Source organism: Triturus cristatus, chromosome 1_1 (genome assembly GCF_964204655.1).
Source record: "Triturus cristatus chromosome 1_1, aTriCri1.1, whole genome shotgun sequence".
Lineage (NCBI taxonomy): Eukaryota > Metazoa > Chordata > Amphibia > Caudata > Salamandridae > Triturus > Triturus cristatus.
Genome location: NC_140579.1, coordinates 4,925,013 through 4,949,137, shown reverse-complemented (window position 1 = coordinate 4,949,137; position 24,125 = coordinate 4,925,013). Strand labels below are relative to the sequence as shown.

The 24,125-nt window shown below is 48.5% G+C and overlaps 1 protein-coding gene and 1 long non-coding RNA gene across 2 annotated transcripts in view; one reads left to right on the top strand and one right to left on the bottom strand.

The window, feature by feature from the left end:
* Positions 1–24,125, top strand: part of LOC146869068 (lymphotoxin-beta-like) — a 106,766-nt gene that overhangs the window by 51,420 nt on the left and 31,221 nt on the right. The window contains exons 4-5 of the mRNA XM_085651087.1: positions 2,414–2,459; positions 11,914–11,985. Of these exons, the coding sequence (XP_085507213.1) occupies positions 11,982–11,985 (4 nt within the window). The 5' untranslated portion in view covers positions 2,414–2,459; positions 11,914–11,981. The remainder of the gene's footprint in view (positions 1–2,413; positions 2,460–11,913; positions 11,986–24,125) is intronic.
* The window catches only part of LOC146869066 (uncharacterized), a 185,822-nt gene continuing 166,431 nt past the window's right edge, over positions 4,735–24,125 (bottom strand). Inside the window, exon 3 of the long non-coding RNA XR_014981269.1 lies at positions 4,735–5,673. This is a non-coding gene — a long non-coding RNA (uncharacterized LOC146869066). The remainder of the gene's footprint in view (positions 5,674–24,125) is intronic.

Genomic DNA, 24,125 nt, shown 5'->3' with positions numbered 1-24,125 from the left:
ATATAGAACCCACACAGTGCAGTAAAAAAACACAGAAGCCACACAGTGCAGAACAAAAACACTGAACCCATACAATGCAGTACATAAACACAGAACCCACACAGTGCAGTACAAACACACAGAAGCCACACAGTGCAGTACAAAAACACTGAACCCATAAAATGCAGTACATAAACACAGAGCCCACACAGTGCAGTACAAAAACACAGAACCCACACAGTGCAGTACATAAACATAGAACCCACACATGCAGTACAAAAACATTGAACCCATACAATGCAGTACATAAACATAGAACCCACACAGTGCAGTACAAAAACACAGAAGCCACACAGTGCAGTACAAAAACACTGAACCCACAGAATGCAGTACATAAACATAGAACCCACAGAGCGCAGTACAAAAACACTGAACCCATACAATGCAGTACATAAACATAGAACCCACACAGTGCAGTGCAAAAACACAGAAGCCACAGAATGCAGTACAAAAACACAGAACCCACACAGCGCAGTACAAAAACACAGAACCCACACAGTGCAGTACAAAAACACTAAGCTCACACAATGTAGTACAAAAACACTGAACCCACACAGTGCAGTACATAAATATAGAACCCACACAATGCAGTACAAAAACACAGAACCCACACAATGCAGTACAAAAACACAGAACCCACACAGTGCAGTGCATAAATATAGAACCCACACAATGCAGTACAAAAACACAGAACCCACACAATGCAGTACAAAACCACAGAACCCACACAATGCAGTACATAAACACTGAACCCACACAATGCAGTACAAAACTAGCTATTGTTCTGATCCAAAGCAACAATTGATATTGTAAAAAGGATGACACTCATCTAACAACACAGCTACTTTGTATAGATTCAGTAACAGTTGAAGTTGAAGAACATTGAGGTGGTTTGAGAATGGTTAAACAACATAAAGGACACACACACACACACGCAGGTCACCCCCATCTCTGGCGAGGGGCTGGAGGGACTCAGCAGATCTTTGAGGACACCAGATGTTGAGGTCTATATTGGGACAGCCCGGCTTTGACCCCGCGGTGAGGTGGGCTTCAAGCTTTCTTCAGCATCTCAGTGATTCTAGGGGCTGGAGAGTCCAGCTGCAGGACAGGTCAAGAGACCTCCACAGGACCTCCAGACTTAGTACTAGACATGATTGGGGAAGCATGCTGGATCCAACCAAGGGACCCAAAATAGCAACAGAGTCCATGCAGGTCCAGAGAGGGTCAACGAGCAGCACCGCTCTAACCCCCTGCCAGGCATGTCCTGTGAATCCCACACTTCATCTAATCCGGTCGGGACAGAGCTTCCTCCTCAGGAAGACTTCTTGCAAAGCTCCATTCCAAGTATCCTTTTCAGAGGGGCATAGGAGGAAGATTTGGGGCACAAAGTTGTCTTCTCTTAGAAACATCCATCCTCCCTCTTGCAAAGTCCACTCTTATTTGAAAGTAAATCTCCACAATCAGCTATGAGTAGCCATAGAGACAGGTGCGCTGGCAGAGTCTTACGCAGTCACAATAATGTTTGTTGCGTGCTACCCCAAGACTGTTCTCATGGTCATGAAAATAAAGTTCATTCAAAATCAGCACTAAAGTGAGGCCGGCGACACCAAGTCTCAGTCATTAATTCACAGGGGCGGCCAGCAGGCAGCTCCCCTGGGTGGAAGTATGCACCCCTAAAACAATAATGCCCCCTGGCCCTTCCCTAATCCCGCATATCCGAGAACAGATCAATATAACATAACCTACAAATGTTCTGCAGCCCACCTTACCAAGTTAGGTGGCATAACTCATTATACTGATATTGAACACTACCGAATACTATAACAGGTGTATAACACGCCCATGAACTGAAACATAGCGGGTACCATATGAGTAGGAGAACTGGAATTATTGAATTCTGTGGGGCAGCATTTTCTGCATATTTATGGATGTGCCACACAATGTATCATCTGTTGTATAATTTACAATTTGAACAGAAAACTGTTTTTAGCTCAAACAGATCGAAAGTTACCAAAAACTTGGGGATAATGGTTGCCGTGCAGTGAGAAGGTCCTTGCTAAGATTGATTGGTCATCTTTCAGTTGCTTATTGCTGTATTTGGGTGCTAACCTGGTTCTAATGAGGTAAAACCTTTGGCACGTGTGTTAACATGTGTAAATGAGAAACTAATGAAGAAATACTGCAAAATGTGCCTCATTAGGCTGCATAATGTCTCCCTTTCTTCATTTACGGGCTCTATACTTTCTGCCCGTTTCGGTGTTCAGTGGGTGTTTAAACGTCTGAGCTCCGCTGTTGGGGCTACAAGCGCTTAAAAGAAATCATTACATTTTTCACTGGTCCCAGTAAGACTTTTGTCCTTTCTTCCATTCTGCAGGTGGAAACGACTTCCCTGGACGGCACGGCTGAGGCATTTCGACAGGGTAAGATGCAGCTCTGACAAGTACCACGCATCACGTGTTAGAGTACCGCTTTTTAAGTCAAACCCCGCATTATTGCAAAGGGCAGAAATTGTCACGTAAATGAGCTGATGGAAGAGATGAGCATGGTATCCAGGGCACAAGTCCTTAAAAAAATGGTGGGGGGACTAACCAAGTTAAGCAATATGCAAGTGACATCATGGCGCGTGACATCACTGCATGTGACATCACAGAGTGTGACATCGCACGTAGCATCACAGGAAGTGGCATCACAACCATGACCTCACAGGAAGTGACATCACAAGAAGTGACATCAGATCTTAACACACATATGTTTAGCAGGTCTATCATGAGTACATTTGAACACTTTACAATATTTAAGAAATTTTTAAAAATCCTGCCACAAAGAAATTAGCAACAAGGAGAAACATGACACTAAATCTGTTCTGCTTAATTGGTTGCAAAGTCTGCATTTTAAAATATCTTATGGAGTTAAGGCACCTGCTGTAGAGGTCTAGATGTGCTCAGTAAATCTCAGGGAATAATAATAATGGAGAGATAACTCTGGAGGTTAATGCACTTGTTGGAGAAATGTGTGTTTCGTCAAGTCCCAGTTTTGGATCAAAGTAGCATAGAAGGTTAATATGTCTTCCTCAAAGAACATCATGTACTAAGCAGATGACACATTTTTATTTTATGGCGATGGATAAAGTAGGTTACTGCTTTTAACACAGGGATCTTCCTGTTACTTGCAGTTCATAAATTGTAATCCTTCTAATGTAGCTCAGCGAGCCATAAAGGACATGTGACTCCTACGTCTTATAACTCTCACTGTCTTATGTAACACGCCCTGTACATTTATTTACACACATATATGATTTATTGTCAATGTGTAATGTGTACGTGTGATGTAAAGCACTTTGACACCCTGCATTGGGATGAGTAGCACTATAAAAGTAGTAAAACAAAATAGTGGAATTTAAATTGTTATTTGTGTAAATACTGGGTCAGACCAACACATCTGACATTCTTACAGTGCATTCATATCTCATATACACAATGACTGAACAAAGTCAAAACCATGACTCACTCAAGTACTTGTGAAATAATAAGATGTGTGCTTCCCCTCAATTGCTCAGAGGTGTGAGGTTCCAGATAGTTCCCAGCCAGGATACTCAATGAAAAGAAGGCCTGATGACCACTTAACTTCGGCCTTTATTTTATGCTCAGATGGAATTTAAAATAACAAAGCCCTCTCGCCTGTGCATTGCTGCTCGGAATGAAAGCAGACAACATACAGGCACTGCTGAATGTGTCTCGGTGTCTGAAAATTACACAGAGGCGAATTCAACATATTTCAGTGAGGCCCAACTTCTTGGCAGGAGAGACAGCGACCACCCTTTGAAAAGAGTGGATAGACACCGTCTACCCACGTGTACTCTCAACTTGTGCCCTGGGTATCTCGATGTCCTGAAGATATTTTAGTTCTAGAACATTGACAAGAATACCTCACTACAGCCAATCAAGAGTTTGACAGGTTATGAAATTGCACAACCCTGATTGGACTGTGTACCTGCAACAAATGATGGACGGAATGCTTATTGATTCAAACATTCTCCCCCAGTCAAGAGATCTGAGTTAAATCCATCGTTCTTTTGCCCACTATGCCACCCCAGTTTGGACCCAGACATATGCAAATCAGTCTTGACCCTGTGCCTCATGAGAACAGTCCTGACCGAACTGCCAAGCCTGGACCGGAAACAAGCATTCTGGGACCGGTTTCAGGGTATGTCACCTCAGCCAGGCTAACTCACTGTGCCACTGGAATCAAGCTATCCTCGACAACTTACTCTCTCTACCCTCAACCGCTGGGAACTCAAAAGGTGATAAACCCGCTATGTCATGGCCCCCGCATTTACCACAACATGTCTTAACAGTTTGAATGATCAGTTGTTTCTCTGTCATCCTGGAAGCGCTACTTGGATTGTTCATATGTGTTTAACTGAGCCTGAAACTCCTTGGGAACCGCAGCATGCTGGTGAGCGCCTTTCCAGACTGCCATATGATGGAGCGTGGGTCACCAGCTCTGGTCACTCATACACCTAATACTCACCTGTGCCCAAACCACATTCAGACAATAAGCTAGTAAACTCCGCTGGCATCAATTTTGATTAATACCTGTAACTTTGTTATTCACCTTTACCAAGTCTTACCAATTCAATACATTTTGTTTCATTTCCGCGTCGAATCTCTTTACTCTGAATAACCACAGACTCAAGAAGTTTTGAAAACCTTTATCTAAGTTAATTTGTGAGTCAAAATTCAATTACAGTGACCACCTTCATTTCATTTCAAGAGGCAATACTCTAAATAATTCCATAGCAAAACAAAAATGATCAATGATGACGGTACCTGAAAAAGGAGAAGGGGAAAAAAAGGGAAAATAGGCATAGAAGTACAGAATTGCTGCTTATATTGACCTATGGTCTAAGATGAACCCAACTCCGTAATGGGGGGCCAGATAGAATCTCCAAGACAGGTCACAGGTAGAAGAATGGGCAGATCCAGATCTGGAAGGGTAACTTCTCCTAAAGTACAACGCCAGCGTTGCACCCTTCTCTGGCACTACTCTCCTCGGGTGTCCCTTTTCCGCAATCCCTCTAGATTAATAGATTATCGACCAGTATCTCGAACTCTCAGACAGAGTTTCTGGTAGCAGCAAGGTCTGAAACAGCGTTTCGGACAGAATCTGGAGGAGCATACGTGTTGGGTCAGTGACGAGTCAGAGTGACAGATCTGACAAGTCGGACGAAGTCTCTAGCTATCTTACCTCAATTATACTGTTCTTGTACCACCCCCCATGTATCAATTCTTATGTTTTCACTTATTCTGATTGGTCAGGATGAGGAGGTGAGTTCATCACACCACTTAGAATTTAATATTTTCTCTATGAACCATTGTTATGTGCCCGCCCCTCAATTTTCTTTTCCCATAGCTTTATTCCAACACGCATTTCACATTACTCAGTAAATTAAACATTTTATTCAACATTGTTGCTCTCGCAGGGGTCATCAGTTGACCTTCTCATGCTTTTTCATTGAAGGTGGCCTTGGCTGAGTGGCACGGGAGACATCATTCTTTCCGGCCAGTTTCTATGCACATGCGTGTAGTTGATGTGAGGTAGGGATCCCAGTCACCCTCCGAGGCCCAAATAGAACTAATAATAAAGTCAGAAAAGGATACGTTAGAACGCAGAAACAAATGATTTACTGTATACCACTTATTTCTACTCTATCCCCGTTTACTTATTTAAATCTTTTGCATTAGTGTTTAATAAAACTTACGCGGTTTAGTTTAGCAGTAGCAGGTGGATTAGCATGTGAGTTCAAAGCGTCCATTTTTAGTGCCATTGCGCAGCTGCAAAAGTTTCCCACCAAAAGCAATAGAGTCATGCTACATAGATGCAATAGACGCATGCGCAATTGAAATCCCGCGTTTTGTCGGCCATTTTAGGACACTCAGGTTACGGGTTAGTCATGCACATAGAAAAGCTTCCCCTAGATAAAAATGTTCGTGATGAATTGCGGTTTTTGTATTCACAAAACAGATTAATTACATTATTACATGTTATTTGAGAGGATTGAATCCAAGCAAGTTTCTTTTATGAATCCTTGCTCCATCAATCCCCTCTCTGATGGCATCTATTGCCATCATAAATTTTCTACTAAACAGATGCCAACTTTAGCACATCTCAATCTCTTCCTCAACCCATTCATTTCTTTTCTTTTCCTTTTTGCATTGTAATCCTCTCATTATTTTATAAAAGTCTCCTTTTAATTCTTCTAGTTGTATTTCTTCAAGTTTTCTTTTCTTGCCCCTTTCATTCACTTCATATTTCTTACTTCTTTACAACACTTGTGCCAACACATTATTGCTAAGACTAATAAGGTTATTCCCATCATGGGTAGAATTATGTGACCTAGAATACCTATTCCTAAATTAGAAAAACAACTACCTATGTTGGAAAAACTATTTGCAAATTTATTCCAGACACTTTCAACTTCCAGTGGTTTCAACTCTTCTTCAAATTCCGTAATATTTTTAATATATTTTCCAATTTCAACACTTTTATCTGGAATATACGTACAACAATGTTGCATTTTCAATAATTTACAGACTCCACCCTCTTTTGCCAATAATATGTCAAGGGCAAGTCGATTTTGCATAACCATAGATCTGACCGCAACTAATTCACTGTTGATAAGTAGAAATCCTCCAGCAGTGTCAGTAGACAACCGATCAACTACTGTAGACAACTGACACATTTTTCGTGAATTCAGAAGAACTCCCACTGAAGGTATCAATGCACCAAAAATGTCACCTACGGTTTCTGAAAAACTAGCTCTTTTTACACGCGTTAGTCCATTTTTCGTCTTCATTGTTTCCAGGGAGTCTTTTTACATGATAAACTTTAGGGAATACTATTCCAAAATAGGAACTCCCATACCAATGGTCTTGCAGCCTAATGTAGGCATTATTGCCACACACATAATAAACTCCAGGAAATACTGGTTCAGTTCCTCCTTTTAGTCCCCATCCCCCGATTATTAAGAAATTGTGCTCACATTCACTGGAACCAATAAACACATTGTTATATTCTGTTTTTAACCTATGGAGACAGATTTTCCCTTTCTTTTCAAAATCTAAAGACATGGCAGCATGAGTTTTGCCACTTGCAAAATGCTCTTCTTCCACAGCCCATTTTGGAATCTGAGGTTTTGGTTCAGATGCTCTACGTTGGAAATCCTGTCTCCTTTGTTCTACTAAATTCAAAAATATTTTCTCTTCTTCATGCAATTTACAGGTTAAATTGTTATTATGTGCTTCAGCTATATCTATTGAGAAATATTCACCCATAAATTCTGAGTCTCTTGTACTAAGAACGGGGTTCATGCTTTTTCGCATAGGAACCTCAGAAAAAATCACATCTACGTTAGAATAATAATATTGCAATTTTCCAGTTTTATAAAACAAACTTACTAAAACACTAGAGGTTAAGGGTAAATGATGATAAGTAACTCCCTCTGCTACACATGCTGGTAATTTCATGCAGGCATAGCAATCACTAACTTCCATAGTTTCTACATATTGTACTAATAAGTTTGTGAAAACATTTAAATCAGTGCCATTTTTATTCACAGCGTGATGTAAATCTGACTCATCTGGTGCTTCTAATTCTACTCTATCTCCTTTAATAGCTACCTTTTCATGTGCGTTAGTGTTATTCTGTACACTTTTGACCATAAAATAAGGCATGGCCACTGTTAATATTAACCATATTATGAGTATTAGAAATATACTACATATACACACTCTGCAACATTTCTTAAAACAATTCGGTTTTCCAGCAGCTCTATTATCAGCCATTTCTCTCACGGGAAAAGAAGATTCCTCTTCTTTATTTGAGTGATTCAACTTCGGAACAGCGGTACAAGAGGGGAAATTCGTTTCAAGGTGGTCTCACTTCTTCGTCAATTTGCTCTGCATCAACATTTTCAATTTCTTATTCAATTATCTCTAAATTCTCAAAATCTTCGAGAATTACATATGTCCATTCAAGACCCTTGAATTTGTTATTTACACATTTTGCTCTGGGGCTTCTTTGTTTTGGACCTGCAGCTGCTTGCCCAGACCAACTGGATACTTCGTCTACCTGCTCTGGTTCTTCGGGCACTGTTTTGAGGTGATACTTCAATCTTTGGAGAACACCTGGCCTATTATCACCTTTTCTAAGTCGTTTAGCTTGCACTGCACTTTAACCTTCTTCAGATACTCTTTTGTTTTCGTAAATTTGTGGCACAACGTGATTATTCCTGTCTTCAGATTCTTTCCCTGTCTGATCTTGTGCAGGGTTTACTACTTCACTACTTCCTTCCTGAATTTTTTCTCCTTCACTAGTCTGACTAGTCTGACTAGTTTTCTCCTTCACTAGTTCCCTACTGACTAGTAGTGTCGGGGGTCGTGCTGGGGGTAGTGTTTTAGGGTTTAGAGTAGTGCAGTGGTGTTTGCTCAGTTTAGGGGGTTGTGCTGAGGGTAGATTTAGGGTTTAGGGCAGTGCAGTGGTGTTTGGGTAGTGTAGGGAGTCGTGCTGGGGGTAGATTTAGGGTTTAGGGTAGTGCAGTGGTGTTTGGGTAGTGTAGGGGGTCGTGCTGGGGGTAGATTTAGGGTTTAGGGTAGTGCAGTGGTGTTTGGTTAATGTAGGGAGTCGTGCTGGGGAAGTGTTTTAGAGTGTAGGGTAGTGCAGTGGTGTTTGGGTAGTGTAGGAGGTCATTGTGGAGGTAGTGTTTTAGAGTTTAGGGTAGTGCAGTGGTGTTTGGGTAGTGTAGGGGGTCGTGCTGGGGGTAGTGGTTTAGGGTTTAGGGTAGTGCAGTGGTGTTTGGGTAGTGTAGGGGTACTGCTGGGGGTAGTGTTTTAGAGTTTAGGGTAGTGCAGTGGTGTTTGGGTTGTGTAGGGGGTATTGTTGGGGTAGTGTTTTAGGGTTTAGGGTAGTGCACTTGTGTTTGGGTAGTGTAGGGGGTACTGCTGGGGGTAGTGTTTTAGGGTTTAGGGTAGTGCAGTGGTGTTTGTGTAGTGTAGGGGGTAGTGTTTTAGGGTTTAGGGTAGTGCAGGGTTGTTTGTGTAGTGTAGGGGATCAGGCTGGGGGTAGTGTTTTAGGGTTTAGGGTAGTGCAGCGGTGTTTGTGTAGTGTAGGGGGTAGTGTTTTAGGGTTTAGGATAGTGCAGTGGTCTTTGGGTAGTGTAGGGGGTCATGCGGGGGTAGTGTATTAGGGTTTAGGGTAGTGCAGTGGTCTTTGGGTAGTGTAGGAGGTTGTGCTGGGGGTAGTGTTTTAGGGTTTAGGGCAGTGCAGTGGTGTTTGGGTAGTGTAGGGGTCATGTTGAGGGTAGATGTAGGGTTTAGGGTAGTGCAGTGGTGTTTGGTTAGTGTAGGGGGTCGTGCTGGGGGTAGATTTAGGGTTTAGGGTAGTGCAGTGGTGTTTGGGTAGTGTAGGGGGTCGTGTGGGGGTGGTGTTTAAGGGATTAGGGCAGTACAGTGGTGTGTGGGCAGTATAGGGGGTTGTGCTGGGGGTGGTGTTTTAGGGTTTAGGGCAGTGCAGTGATATTTGTGTAGTGTAGGGGGTTGTGCTGGGGGTGGAATTTCAGGGTATAGGGCAGTGCAGTGGTGTTCGGGCAGTGTAGGGGGTCGTGCTGGGGTTTTAGGGTTTAGGGCAGTGCAGTGGTGTTCGGGCAGTGTAGGGGGTCGTGCAGGTGGTGGTGTTTCAGAGTTTAGGGCAGTGGTGTCCGGGCAGTGCAGGGGGGTCTTGCTGGCAGTGGTGTTTCAGGGTTTAGGGCAGTGCAGTGGTGTTCGGGCAGTGTAGGGGGTCGTGCTGGGGTGGTGTTTCAGCGTTTAGGGCAGTGCAGTGGTGTTCGGGCAGTGTAGGGGTCGTGCTGGGGCTGGTGTTTCAGAGTTTAGGGCAATGCAGTGGTGTTCGGGCAGTGTAGGGGGTCGTGCAGGTGGTGGTGTTTCAGAGTTTAGGGCAGTGCAGTGGTGTTCAGACAGTGTTGGGGGTCTTGCTGGATGTGGTGTTTCAGGGTTTAGGGCAGTGGTGTCCGGGCAGTGTAGGGGGTCTTGCTGGGGGTGGTGTTTCAGGGTTTAGGGCAGTGCAGTGGTGTTCGGGCAGTGTAGGGGGTCGTGCTGGGTGGTGTTTCAGCGTTTAGGGCAGTGCAGTGGTGTTCGGGGTCTTGCTGGATGTGGTGTTTCAGGGTTTAGGGCAGTGGTGTCCGGGCAGTGTAGGGGGTCTTGCTGGGGGTGGTGTTTCAGGGTTTAGGGCAGTGGTGTTCGGGCTGTATAGGGGGTCTTGCTGGGGGTGGTGTTTCAGGGTTTAGTGCAGTGCAGTGGTGTTCGGGCAGTGTTGGGGATCATGCAGGTGGTGGTGTTTCAGAGTTTAGGGCAGTGCAGTGCTGTTCGGACAGTGTTGGGGGTCTTGCTGGATGTGGTGTTTCAGGGTTTAGGGCAGTGGTGTCCGGGCAGTGCAGGTGGTCTTGCTGGGGGTGATGTTTCAGGGTTTAGGGCGGTGCAGTGTTGTTCGGGCAGTGTAGGGGGTCTTGCTGGGGGTGGTGTTTCAGGGTTTAGGGCAGTGGTGTTCGGACTGTATAGGGGGTCTTGCTGGGTTTGGTGTTTCAGGGTTTAGAGCAGTGGTGCAGTGGTGTTCAGGCAGTGTAGGGGGTCCTGCGGGGGGGTGTTTCAGGGTTTAGGGCAGTGGTATTCGGGCAGTGTAGGTGGTCTTGCTGGGGGTGGTGTTGCAGGGTTTATTGCTGTGCAGTGGTGTTCGGGCAGTGTAGGGGGGTCGTGCTGGGGGTAGTGTTTCAGGGTTTAGGGCAGTGCAGTGGTGTTCGGACAGTGTTGGGGGTCTTGCTGGATGTGGTGTTTCAGGGTTTAGGGCAGTGGTGTCCGGGCAGTGAAGGTGGTCTTGCTGGGGGTGGTGTTTCAGGGTTTAGGGTGGTGCAGTGTTGTTCGGGCAGTGTATGGGGTCTTGGTGGGGGTGGTGTTTCAGGGTTTAGGGCAGTGGTGTTCGGGCTGTATAGGGGGTCTTGCTGGGTTTGGTGTTTCAGGGTTTAGAGCAGTGGTGCAGTGGTGTTCAGGCAGTGTAGGGGGTCCTGCAGGGGGTGGTGTTTCAGGGTTTAGGGCAGTGGTATTCGGGCAGTGTAGGTGGTCTTGCTGGGGGTGGTGTTTCAGGGTTTAGGGCAGTGCATTGGTGTTCGGGCAGTGTAGGGGGTCGTGCTGGGGGTGGTGTTTCAGAACTTTGTCAAGGGTGCTGTACATATTTCTATCATACATTCGTTGGAATTGGGCTCACACATTTGAACAAGCCTGTCTTTTGCTTCTAGTATTCATGTCTAATTAAAGCTTCTGATGCTGACCTAAAAGCCAATAATATAGGTTTATGATCCAAAAATACCTTTGTCTTATCATCTCTTTCAATCCCAGTCTAAACTCCTAATAGTAGATCATACTTTGTTTCTTCAAGACTCTTTCCCAAATAGGTTTTAAATTCCTGTAATGCCTATATGGCCCAAAATGTATAATTATCCCTTCTAATCGAAGTATGCATAAATGCAAAACTCTGGATCATTGACTGAATTCATGGAATCTTATTTCAAAATCACACAATGCCTTTGTATTGTTCAAATGTAAACTGCTTTACTTCCTGTCAGATGACAGCCTTCTCATGCAATGGTCAGTTTGCACAATGCAATCACCCGAGAAGGACTCTATGTCTATAAAATGATCTATCGATTGCGCTCTAAACGTCTACAATGCAATCGATAAGCTCCTTCTCACCATAATGCTGCTGTTTTTTTAGCCATTCTTTCAATACATATTTCCACCCTAACTAGAGGTTTGTATCCCTTGTTTCCAGGTAAGAGCGACAGCCCCTTGAGAGAAAGACATCAGCAGAAGAATGTGATCAAGCCAGCTGTGCATTTAATGGGTAAGTAAAAGGGAGACACATCAACCACTGCTCAAACATGAATCTCAGAGGGTGTGTGAAGCAAAAAGCCAATTTGCCTTGAAAAGCCAAAGATAACACTGAGCATAACCAAAAAACTGTAGAGACAAACCTTGATTTGGGGGAAATGTCAACACAGGATTAACTCTAGGCTGTCTGTCACAGCATCTCCTGAGGTGGCTAAGAACCACCTTCTGTTTTCTTCTGACGTATGTCATAATTAGGTGAAAAGCACACACAATCTCGTACTAAAGGCAAACGGAGGGACAGGGTGGGTAAGGGAGGGATTTGTGTAAAGTGTGATCTCAGTGCTGCAGTTACAAAAGCCAACTCAGGCCCTAGGGATTGTATCCATGAAGCACGTGATCTCAGGACGCAAGGGCTTGTGCAGCAAGAGTGATGTCAGCCATACTGCCAGAGACGTGAGGTTTCCTGTCTGAGTGATGTAACAGTGTACAAAAGAAGAATGTATAATGTGACTTCTCCTCCTTGGACAGAAATGAGGAGTAAGGTATATGCCCTGGCCATAGCGGAGGATATCGGTGTTGTAAAAGTACAAAGACCCAGAGATTTATGCCTCTGAGGCTGGTTTTAACTAGCTAAAACAAAGAGTTAAAAGTATGTGACAAACATTGTACTAGAGACATTGAACAACCTGAACATTGACTGTGAAAACAACTGATAATAAAGCACAAGTTACTCACTGTAGTAGAGCACAAAGCTGGTAGCCCATAGTTTTCTCCCCACCAGACTCATAGGCTGTCCATAGCTACTCAGGAGGACCTGAGAAATAGCTTGCATAGCAAAACACTTGGTAAGTGAACACAATGGCTTCACAGGGACACCCCCGCACCCAGGTTCCAGCCCTCATTCCTTGTCTCTCCGTTTTCACCTAGGTGCAAGTTCAGGGAGGGGGCTGGTCTACCAATATAAAAGTCACTATAGTGAGCCGGTACAGCGAGTACCTGCAAGTTCAGGGAGAGGGCTGGTCTACCAAAATAAAAGTCACTATAGTGAGTCGGTACAGTGAGTACCTGCAAGTTCAGGGAGGGGGCTGGTCTACCAATATAAAAGTCACAATAGTGAGTCGATACAGCGAGTACCTGCAAGCTCAGGGAGGGGGCTGGTCTACCAATATAAAAGTCACTATAGTGAGTCGGTACAGCGAGTACCTGCAAGTTCAGGGAGGGGGCTGGTCTACTAATATAAAAGTCACTATAGTGAGCCGGTACAGCGAGTACCTGCAAGTTCAGGGAGGGGCCTGGTCTACCAATATAAAAGTCACTATAGTGAGTCGGTACAACGAGTACCTGCAAGGTCAGGGAGGTGGCTGGTCTACCAATATAAAAGTCACTATAGTGAGTCGGTACAGCGAGTACCTGCAAGTTAGCATTACAGGTATCTCCCACATATCCCCTCCTTCATAGATAAGATTACTGTACAGAGCACAGGCAACCCTAGTACTATTACAGTCTGGACAAACTGAGCATGAGCGGACGTTCCTAGGGTAATCTTCACAGATGGCATATAATGCAGCCCATGTGGCTGACCTGCAGGTGACATCCAACTGGAACCCAAACTAAAATAAATTATGTTTCATAAAGAGTGTTGTCTCCATTCTGGGGGGGGGGGGGGGGGGGGTGGAGGAGGGAGAAGAATTACAAATTCTGAGAAAATATGCTTTACTGCAGCATTTTCCAAGGAAAACTTTGTGAATATGAGTTTCAATGACAAACTCCAGTAGCTGTCAGATCTGACATGAAGGACTCCCCATGAAACCCTGACCACTGCAGTTGTGGAACAAATCAAAGCATGTCTTTGATGTTCTTTGCCAAGGCCAAGTGATGACACCTAAGCACTGTCTCTTGTTTTGGAGTCCCTCTGTCAGTCTGTGAGACAGACGGGTTACCTTCAGAAGCTCCATTTCGCGACAAGACAGGATCTCAGGTACAAGGTGAGCAAGCGATCGAGAGCAGAGTGCAGCCACTTACTCAGGTTGTCTCTGCCAGTGCTGGTGACCGGCGAGTGCCACGACATAGATGAAGTTGTGGATCCAAAACCGGTTCAGATACAAAGGGTTCACCACCAGGATCATGGAGTGTGTGTGTGACTGTGTAGTCACTGTAGGAATCAGCAGGAAGGATGTAGAGTCATAGAGGGTCATTCTGACGTATTCAGGATCAACATGTCCGCCCAGATTTACTAACATGTGGTGCAAGGTGACTTGTTGGGCTGCCCTGTGTCAAACGGAGAGAGCAGGAAAGAGCCATATTTACTACGATAGAGGCTTGTTCCTTTTTTCAAGAACAAGGAAATAGTGAGAAGAATTAAACATAATTCTCCTTGTTACGCCTCTGTTGGGATGGCGTACCATTTTTACGCAGTCCCACATTCACTACCCTTAGAAAATCTGTAAATGCGCTAAACCTCATGTGTGGATGTGTGGGACCGCCCACACTCCACCCATGGAATGCCTTCCCAATGCAGGGTAACGCAAGGAAGCGACTTGCACTGCCTTGCGTTACGTTGGGTTTACTAAGTGTTGGAAATCAGGAGCTATTTGCAGTATCCCCCTCTTTGTGCCCCATTTGAGACCACACAATGCTGGTTTTCTGACTCTGAAAGTGCCCTGGGCTCTGCTAGCCAGGCCCCAAGAGCAGTGCTATGGTAAAAACACACTTCGAATACAGTGAAAACACCCACATACACTAGGGTACACTATGATTCAGGGTACCACTATGATTGGCATGGCCTCCCCTTTAAGGCCCTAGTACATAATAGGGCAGGTGGATCAAAACTACCTTTAAGTCCCTAGTATATAATAGGGCATGGCAGTTTATAGGCCAGCAGCCCTTTCTGCAATTGCATGTAAATTGTGCTCAAACTCGACTTTGGTGTTTAGGGCACTTAAAATGTAATAAACTAAAATATGTTGGCATATTAGGTACTCCCAGGGCCTCCCCTAGGTGTCACAGCAGTGGGAGTCAGGTACTTATAAGGAGCGCCCTTATAAAATAGGCTTTTATGTGCCCTGGGTTTAGTGAAATTGCACATTCACTTCCCCCTTTGTAGTAAAGTGCTTCCCAAAATCACCTATTGTGTTGGGAGCCCTGTGGAGTGAGGATCAGTAGTATGTTTACATATTCAGAACCCCTAAAGTCTCCCCACGGTGTTCCAGGGGTGGGGGGTCATGTAGATCAAGGCAAGGTCATTACAAATGATTTTTTATAAGCCCTGGTGCTGTAAAAAGTGCCAAAGTAATTTTCCCTATTGGAAATCCCCAGCCACTCAGGTTAAAATGGCAAGAAGTTATTCATTAATAATTCCCGCCAGGAGAATCAGAAAATCTCATCCTAGAATGGTATTGATATATCAAACAATATACTATTTTTGAATGTATCCTAAGATGTACAGACCAGAAGTTATAAGACTTTCTTGCCTCTTAGCAAAATTCAGCCTACCAGTGATATCTCCTGATTGGTCAGAGTTCAGTTGATTAGCCAGGCTGCTTTGATGAGGTGATAAGTAGCCCTGGGGTGAATGTGCCATTCTGGGAGGAGAGGGTTCTGTTACATAGGAATGCCAGAGCAAAGGGGAGGGGTCATAATTAATAATCTTCAATAGAAGGAGGATACAGGCAGGAGAAACCAATTTCATTTACACTCCTTCTCTTTGAACCCAGCCAGATGGCAGGCTTAAGGAAGGAATTGAAGTGTAGTTCCTATATCCCTGATAGGCTCTGCGCATTGGAATAACATATACTATAGATTTGACATAGGACTGAGATCAGTATGTCTCTATCGAGTATATTAAACTTAATTACTTGTGTGTGCCAGCTAACTCAGAGGTCACTAGAAACTTCTAGAATATACAAGAAGGGATTAGTCTCTGACAACCGCATAAACATGACAACTTTGTTTCCCTTTAGAATTGGAACAGTCTCAGAATCGTGGAAACAATAGATAGCAGTTTCACTCAGTCAATCATGCATGCTTCGTTTCTACAGAGTTGCACAGAAATAGGGAGACGGGCGTTTCAATTATAGGGTTTATTGAACAGTCTTATTTCTCATGCAAGAGAAATGAATTGCTACAATCGTAAGACAGACTGCGAAGTACAATATGTACGAGGTTAGCAGTGAGATAAAATAATACTGCAAAAGCATAGTTTGTAGCTATGACTTATATTAATCAAAATAAATACATAAATCACATAATGCTAAAATGTGATACTCATCTGATGCTTCTAAATTGCTCTACCCCTATCTAGACAGTTGGGTAATAAAGGCTGTAAAATAAATCTGTTTGGTATTCGTTAAAATAGTTTTCATTCCTGTCTTATTGACATTCTTAAAGTAAAATGTCTCTGTTCAGTATCAGCCACATAGGTGCCGATTACGATCCGGCAAAAAAAATCCCTGTGCGACTCGTATCCGGTCTTTTTACCGTACGAATCGTACAAGTCCCGTACGAACTGGCAATCACGATTCGCATGGTAAAAAGTCCATACGAACCGCATTTGGAATCATTCCCCACACGTCCTCGGGTCGGAAAATGTGTCCGACACGTCCTCGGACGATTTACCGTACAAACGTGAAAAGTCAAGTCCGACCGAGGAATCACGATCCCACCCGTGCGTCCGAACTCACAAAAACACCGTCCGCACCGAACTCCCATTGCAACCATGGAGATATGTGCCCGCATACGCGCCAAACACACCCCCCACCATCCATACGTTCGAGTCGTACTCCCCGTTAATGTACACCCCCCCTGCATGTACACCCGTGTACGTGTCGAACCCCCACCCGTGTATGTACACCCCAGTACGTTCGAGTCGTACCCCCACCCCTGTACGAGTCGAACCCCCACCCGTGTATGTACACCCCAGTACGTTCGAGTCCTACCCCCACCCCTGTACGTGTCGAACCCCCACCCGTGTATGTACACCCCAGTACGTTCGAGTCCTACCCCCACCCCTGTACGTGTCGAACCCCCACCCGTGTATGTACACCCCAGTACGTTCGAGTCCTACCCCCACCCCTGTACGTGTCGTACCACCGTCTACCCACACCCCAGTACGTTCGAGTCGTACCCCCACCCCTGTACGTGTCGAACTCCCACCCGTGTATGTACACCCCAGTACGTTCGAGTCCTACCCCCACCCCTGTACGTGTCGTACCACCGTGTACCCACACCCCAGTACGTTCGAGTCCTACCCCCACCCCTGTACGTGTCGAACCCCCACCTGTGTATGTACACCCCAGTACGTTCGAGTCCTACCCCCACCCCTGTATGTGTCGTACCACCGTGTACCCACACCCCAGTACGTTCGAGTCCTACCCCCACCCCTGTACGTGTCGTACCACCGTCTACCCACACCCCAGTACGTTCGAGTCCTACCCCCACCCCTGTACGTGTCGTACCACCGTGTACCCACACCCCAGTACGTTCGAGTCCTACCCCCACCCCTGTACGTGTTGAACCCCCACCCGTGTATGTACACCCCAGTACGTTCGAGTCCTACCCCCACCCCTGTACGTGTCGTACCACCGTCTACCCACACCCCAGTATGTTCGAGTCCTACCCCCACCCCTGTACGTGTCGAACCCCCACCCGTGTATGTACACCCCAGTACGTTCGAGTCCTACCCCCACCCCTGTACGTGTCGAACCCCCACCCGTGTATGTACACCCCAGTACGTTCGAGTCCTACCCCCACCCCTGTACGTGTCGTACCACCGTCTACCCACACCCAAGTACGTTCGAGTCGTACCCCCACCCCTGTACGTGTCGAACTCCCACCCGTGTATGTACACCCCAGTACGTTCGAGTCCTACCCCCACCCCTGTACGTGTTGTACCACCGTGTACCCACACCCCAGTACGTTCGAGTCCTACCCCCACCCCTGTACGTGTCGAACCCCCACCCGTGTATGTACACCCCAGTACGTTCGAGTCCTACCCCCACCCCTGTATGTGTCGTACCACCGTGTACCCACACCCCAGTACGTTCGAGTCCTACCCCCACCCCTGTACGTGTCGTACCACCGTCTACCCACACCCCAGTATGTTCGAGTCCTACCCCCACCCCTGTACGTGTCGTACCACCGTGTACCCACACCCCAGTACGTTCGAGTCCTACCCCCACCCCTGTACGTGTTGAACCCCCACCCGTGTATGTACACCCCAGTACGTTCGAGTCCTACCCCCACCCCTGTACGTGTCGTACCACCGTCTACCCACACCCCAGTACGTTCGAGTCCTACCCCCACCCCTGTACGTGTCGAACCCCCACCCGTGTATGTACACCCCAGTACGTTCGAGTCCTACCCCCACCCCTGTACGTGTCGTACCACCGTGTACCCACACCCCAGTACGTTCGAATCCTACCCCCACCCCTGTACGTGTCGAACCCCCACCCGTGTATGTACACCCCAGTACGTTCGAGTCCGACCCCCACCCCTGTACGTGTCGTACCACCGTGTACCCACACCCCAGTACGTTCGAGTCCTACCCCCACCCCTGTACGTGTCGTACCACCGTCTACCCACACCCCAGTACATTCGAGTCCTACCCCCACCCCTGTACGTGTCGTACCACCGTGTACCCACACCCCAGTACGTTCGAGTCCTACCCCCACCCCTGTACGTGTCGTACCACCGTGTACTCACACCCCAGTACGTTCGAGTCCTACCCCCACCCCTGTACGTGTCGAACCCCCACCCGTGTATGTGCACCCCAGTACGTTCGAGTCCTACCCCCACCCCTGTACGTGTCGTACCACCGTGTACCCACACCCCAGTACGTTCGAGTCCTACCCCCACCCCTGTACGTGTCGTACCACTGTCTACCCACACCCCAGAACGTTCGAGTCCTACCCCCACCCCTGTACATGTCGAACCCCCACCCGTGTATGTACACCCCAGTACGTTTGAGTCCTACCCCCACCCCTGTATGTGTCGTACCACCGTGTACCCACACCCCAGTACGTTCGAGTCCTACCCCCACCCCTGTACGTGTTGAACCCCCACCCGTGTATGTACACCCCAGTACGTTCGAGTCCTACCCCCACCCCTGTACGTGTCGTACCACCGTGTACCCACACCCCAGTACGTTCGAGTCCTACCCCCACCCCTGTACGTGTCGTACCACCGTCTACCCACACCCCAGTACGTTCGAGTCCTACCCCCACCCCTGTACGTGTCGTACCACCGTGTACCCACACCCCAGTACGTTCGAGTCCTACCCCCACCCCTGTACGTGTCGTACCACCGTGTACCCACACCCCAGTACGTTCGAGTCCTACCCCCACCCCTGTACGTGTCGAACCCCCACCCGTGTATGTACACCCCAGTACGTTCGAGTCCTACCCCCACCCCTGTACGTGTCGTACCACCGTGTACCCACACCCCAGTACGTTCGAGTCCTACCCCCACCCCTGTACGTGTCGTACCACCGTCTACCCACACCCCAGTACGTTCGAGTCCTACCCCCACCTCTGTACGTGTCGAACCCCCACCCGTGTATGTACACCCCAGTACGTTCGAGTCCTACCCCCACCCCTGTACGTGTCGTACCACCGTGTACCCACACCCCAGTACGTTCGAGTCCTACCCCCACCCCTGTACGTGTCGTACCACCGTCTACCCACACCCCAGTACGTTCGAGTCCTACCCCCACCTCTGTACGTGTCGAACCCCCACCCGTGTATGTACACCCCAGTACGTTCAAGTCGTACCCACACCCCTGTACGTGTCGTACCACCGTGTACCCACACCCCAGTACGTCAGAGTCCTACCCCCACCCCTGTACGTGTCGTACCACCGTCTACCCACACTCCAGTACGTTCGAGTCCTACCCCCACCCCTGTACGTGTCGTACCACCGTGTACCCACACCCCAGTACGTTCGAGTCGTACCCCCACCCCTGTACGTGTCGTACCACCGTGTACCCACACCCCAGTACGTTCGAGTCCTACCCCCACCCCTGTACGTGTCCAACCCCCACCCGTGTATGTACACCCCAGTACGTTCGAGTCGTACCCACACCCCTGTACGTGTCGTACCACCGTGTACCCACACCCCAGTACGTCAGAGTCCTACCCCCACCCCTGTACGTGTCGTACCACCGTCTACCCACACCCCAGTACGTTCGAGTCCTACCCCCACCCCTGTACGTGTCGTACCACCGTGTACCCACACCCCAGTACGTTCGAGTCGTACCCCCACCCCTGTACGTGTCGTACCACCGTGTACCCACACCCCAGTACGTTCGAGTCCTACCCCCACCCCTGTACGTGTCGAACCCCCACCCGTGTATGTACACCCCAGTACGTTCGAGTCGTACCCACACCCCTGTACGTGTCGTACCACCGTGTACCCACACCCCAGTACGTCAGAGTCGCACCCCCAACACAACCTCCTAAGTACGGAGCGCACCCCAGGCCCCAACATCACAACCTCATGTACGAGTCGTACCAAGCCACACACAAGGCCAGCACCGTACAACCAAATGGCCCATGTACACACCGTACACACGCTCAAAACGCACGTACACAACCAGGAAAAACCAAAACAACACAAGAATACACTATTCGAATGGCACAAAGCCACTAAACATGGCCAACAAACAGTAAAAAACACACCTTCACTGACCTGCAACTGCCAAAAACAAACAGAGGCCCAAAACACCACCACTCCTTATAACACACCCACCCAAACTTCAAACACAGCCACACCCACCAATGGACCAATAAAAAGGGCCCACACACACAAACCATGAGCCTTTGCAACAGACTCACTGCTGCTAGACACCACAGACAACTAACAGCACCTTACTACAAGCTTCACCACACCTTACACTTGCACATCTCCACACAACCACCTTCACAAACACACCCTCATCATATTCACACACACACACACACCTGCACAACCACACCCACACACCCACAACCATCCACACCCCCCCCACCATCCACACCCCCCCCACCATCCACACCCACACCCCTCACCATGCCCACTACCAAGAATCCAAAGTTCAGTAACCGAGAGTTGGAGGTTCTTGTTGATGAAATCCTCAGAGTCGAGCCACAGCTCTTTGGAACATTGGTCAGAAACACCAGCATGGTAGAAAAAACAGCCATGTGGCAGACCATCATCGATGCTGTGAATGCTGTTGGGGACACCAGAAGGACCAGGCAGGAATGCCAGAACAGGTGGTACGATCTGCGGAGGAGGGTCTGAGCCAAGAGGCAGGAGGAACACGACCAGGCCAACGCCACCGGAGGAGGGCCCTCCCGCAGACCCGTACACTACCAGCCCTGGGAGGAGAGGGTGATGGCCATACTGCCGGTGGAGGCAGTCGAAGGATTAGAAGGACTCCGTGACCCGGGTGAGTACACAAACAACGTACCTCACATGGGGGGAACGGCATCCACAACCAAAATCACGAACAGGCACGCAACCACCCCAAGCCATCGCATGACTCAACCACACTCCATGAACACGCACATGCCACTGCTGCCACCATGCCCCATGCACCCAGCTGGACAATGTCAAGTCACAGGCCACAGAAGACACCAACACATGACACGGTAACCCGGATGGCGGGAGGCTGGGCACCAAAAATCACATAGTGCAACTCCGAAGCAGACAACAATGCCCACTGCCCATATGGCCCAGGTCACAGCCAGACAAACAGTGTGTCCCAACACAGGAATGACTTGCCAGCAAATGGCGGACGCCTTGCATCAACACATGGGGGTGAAGGCACTGTTTCGCACATGACAGCAGCTAATGAACAGCCAACATTGTGAAAGAGTGGCAGCACACACCACCACAGCAGCAGCGCACACACAGACACTACACCCAATGGGTGCCTGGAGATCAGAAACAAACTCACTTCAACAAGCCAAGGGCCATTCAAAGATCTGCTAACAGTGTGTGCCCAGGAAGCTGGCCTGAGGTGACAGAGGGTGACACACAGAGGGAGGGAAAGGGGGACAGAGAAGGAGGGAGAGGGGGACAGAGAGGGTGGGAGACACAGGGACACGGACAGAGGGAGGAGGCTGACACACGGAGGGAGGGAGAGGGGGACAGAGAGGGAGGGAGAGGGGGACAGAGAGGGAGGGAGACACAGGAAGACAGACAGAGGGAGGAGGGTGACACACGGAGGGAGGGAGAGGGGGACAGAGAGGGAGCGAGACACAGGGAGAGCAAATCAACCGTGTGGCGTGTGCGAATGTCTGCTCGTCAGCAGGTAGACTGCGTGCATGTAGACAAGGGTGGCCAGTCCCAGAACCCCCCCTCTTCCCCATGGCAAAACACAGGGCTATGGCACAACCTGTTCACGAGCACAACGACAGCTACCTGGATCATATAAGTGTGTGGATCCACTCCATGTGCACATGTACAGTGCTACACGGAAGGTGCCAATGCATGGCTCGCCACACATGCCCACTCCACTGCTGACTGCAGTCACACTTGACGCAGCAAGTAAGACCATGCCACACATAGTTAAAGGGGCCAAAGTGGTGCCCAAGGGACACACCCATGCACAAGTGCACTGTGAGTGGAATGCAAGACAGATCCCAATTCCAAGAGGAAATGTCCCAACTTTGAAACAGATGAAACATGGATGTTGCATGGACCAAAATTAACATTGTCTCTCTCACACACAGGTCAATGTCGTGGTTCACCCCCCAACACTGGGGGGGAAGACTCACAGGACCCGGATCTGCGGGAGCCCGATCCCACCGGCAGCGACCACTCTCACCACTCTGTGGACGACCCCGACCGACCTGGCACCTCTGGTGTCCAACCACCTGCAGCACCTGCATCAGGTACAACTGTGCCAAACACCACCCCCACTCCTGCCACATCCCAGGAGACACCCAGGATCCCTGCCCCAACACCACAATGCAGCCAGGCTGGCCAGGAGGGACACGGTGTCCCGGGCACCCAGGAGGAGGCAGGCGACAACGCCTATGCCACCCCTCAGGGGTCCCGGAGACCCGATGTACCCACAAGTGCAGGCCAGGTGCAAGTGGGCAGGGGTGGTGGGAGTGGAGGACGGCGGAGGCGCGAGCCTGACCAGTTGGCTGGGGAACCGGTATTTGCCCATGTCCGAAACATCATGGGCACATACCGGCAGGACACCACGGGCATGGCCCAGGTTGTGTCCATCCTCGAGGGGATCAAGACCCAGCAGGCCCAGCAACATGCCTGTCTACTGCAACACCAACGGAGGATGGAGGACAGACAGGCTGAGCAAGTGACGGTGTTCAAGGGGATTCACGATACACTCCGTCGGATGGCCGACAACATGGCCGACCCTCCCTGTGCCAGAAGGCGGAGAACATCACCACCCACAGGGAGGGATCAGGAGGAGGAGGAGGAAACATCCGATGGAGCATCCCAGACGTTGTCACGGCCTGCTGCTGAGGGTCCCCGCAGGAGGCCGGGTCGTCCACGGAAAGGACCGTGAGGGTCGGCGCTACATCACCATCTCCCAGGACACCTGGCCTGGCACCTGGCCCACTGGAGCAACAGCATCACAGCATCAAGAGACATTCTCTGCCACATGGCCCTGCTGGTCACTGTCTGACCAATGTTGACAAAGACTGTGGCATGGACTCTGAGGATTTCAAATGGCAAGGACACTAACTCCCCTACTGAACTTTGGATTCCAAACTCCCGGAAAGCCCCTAACTTTGTCCCCCCCCCCCCCAATAATAAATCACACTATGAAGAGTAGATGCCTGCTGGTTGCATTATTACCTAACATGTGTCATGTAAAGTCTAAACATGCCTGAGTCATCTTTTGTCTTCAACCATCCACACCCTGGGGCCTGAGTCTGGCACAGGACACATGGGTCACAGTGTATTAGGCAAGACAGACATGGAGCACCATACACACCCGTGATGGGCCCAACCAGCTGAGGGGGTGGCCGAACAACCGTGCTGACAGACACATTGAGTACAGCAACAGTCATGCGCAGAGGTCAGGGATCCAGTCCAGTGTCCTGGAGGGCACCCAGGTATGTGTAGACAGGTGGCAGAACCATGTCCTGCAAGCTTGAGTCCGGTGGATGCAGAGAATGGGGTCCTGGACAACGTTGGATG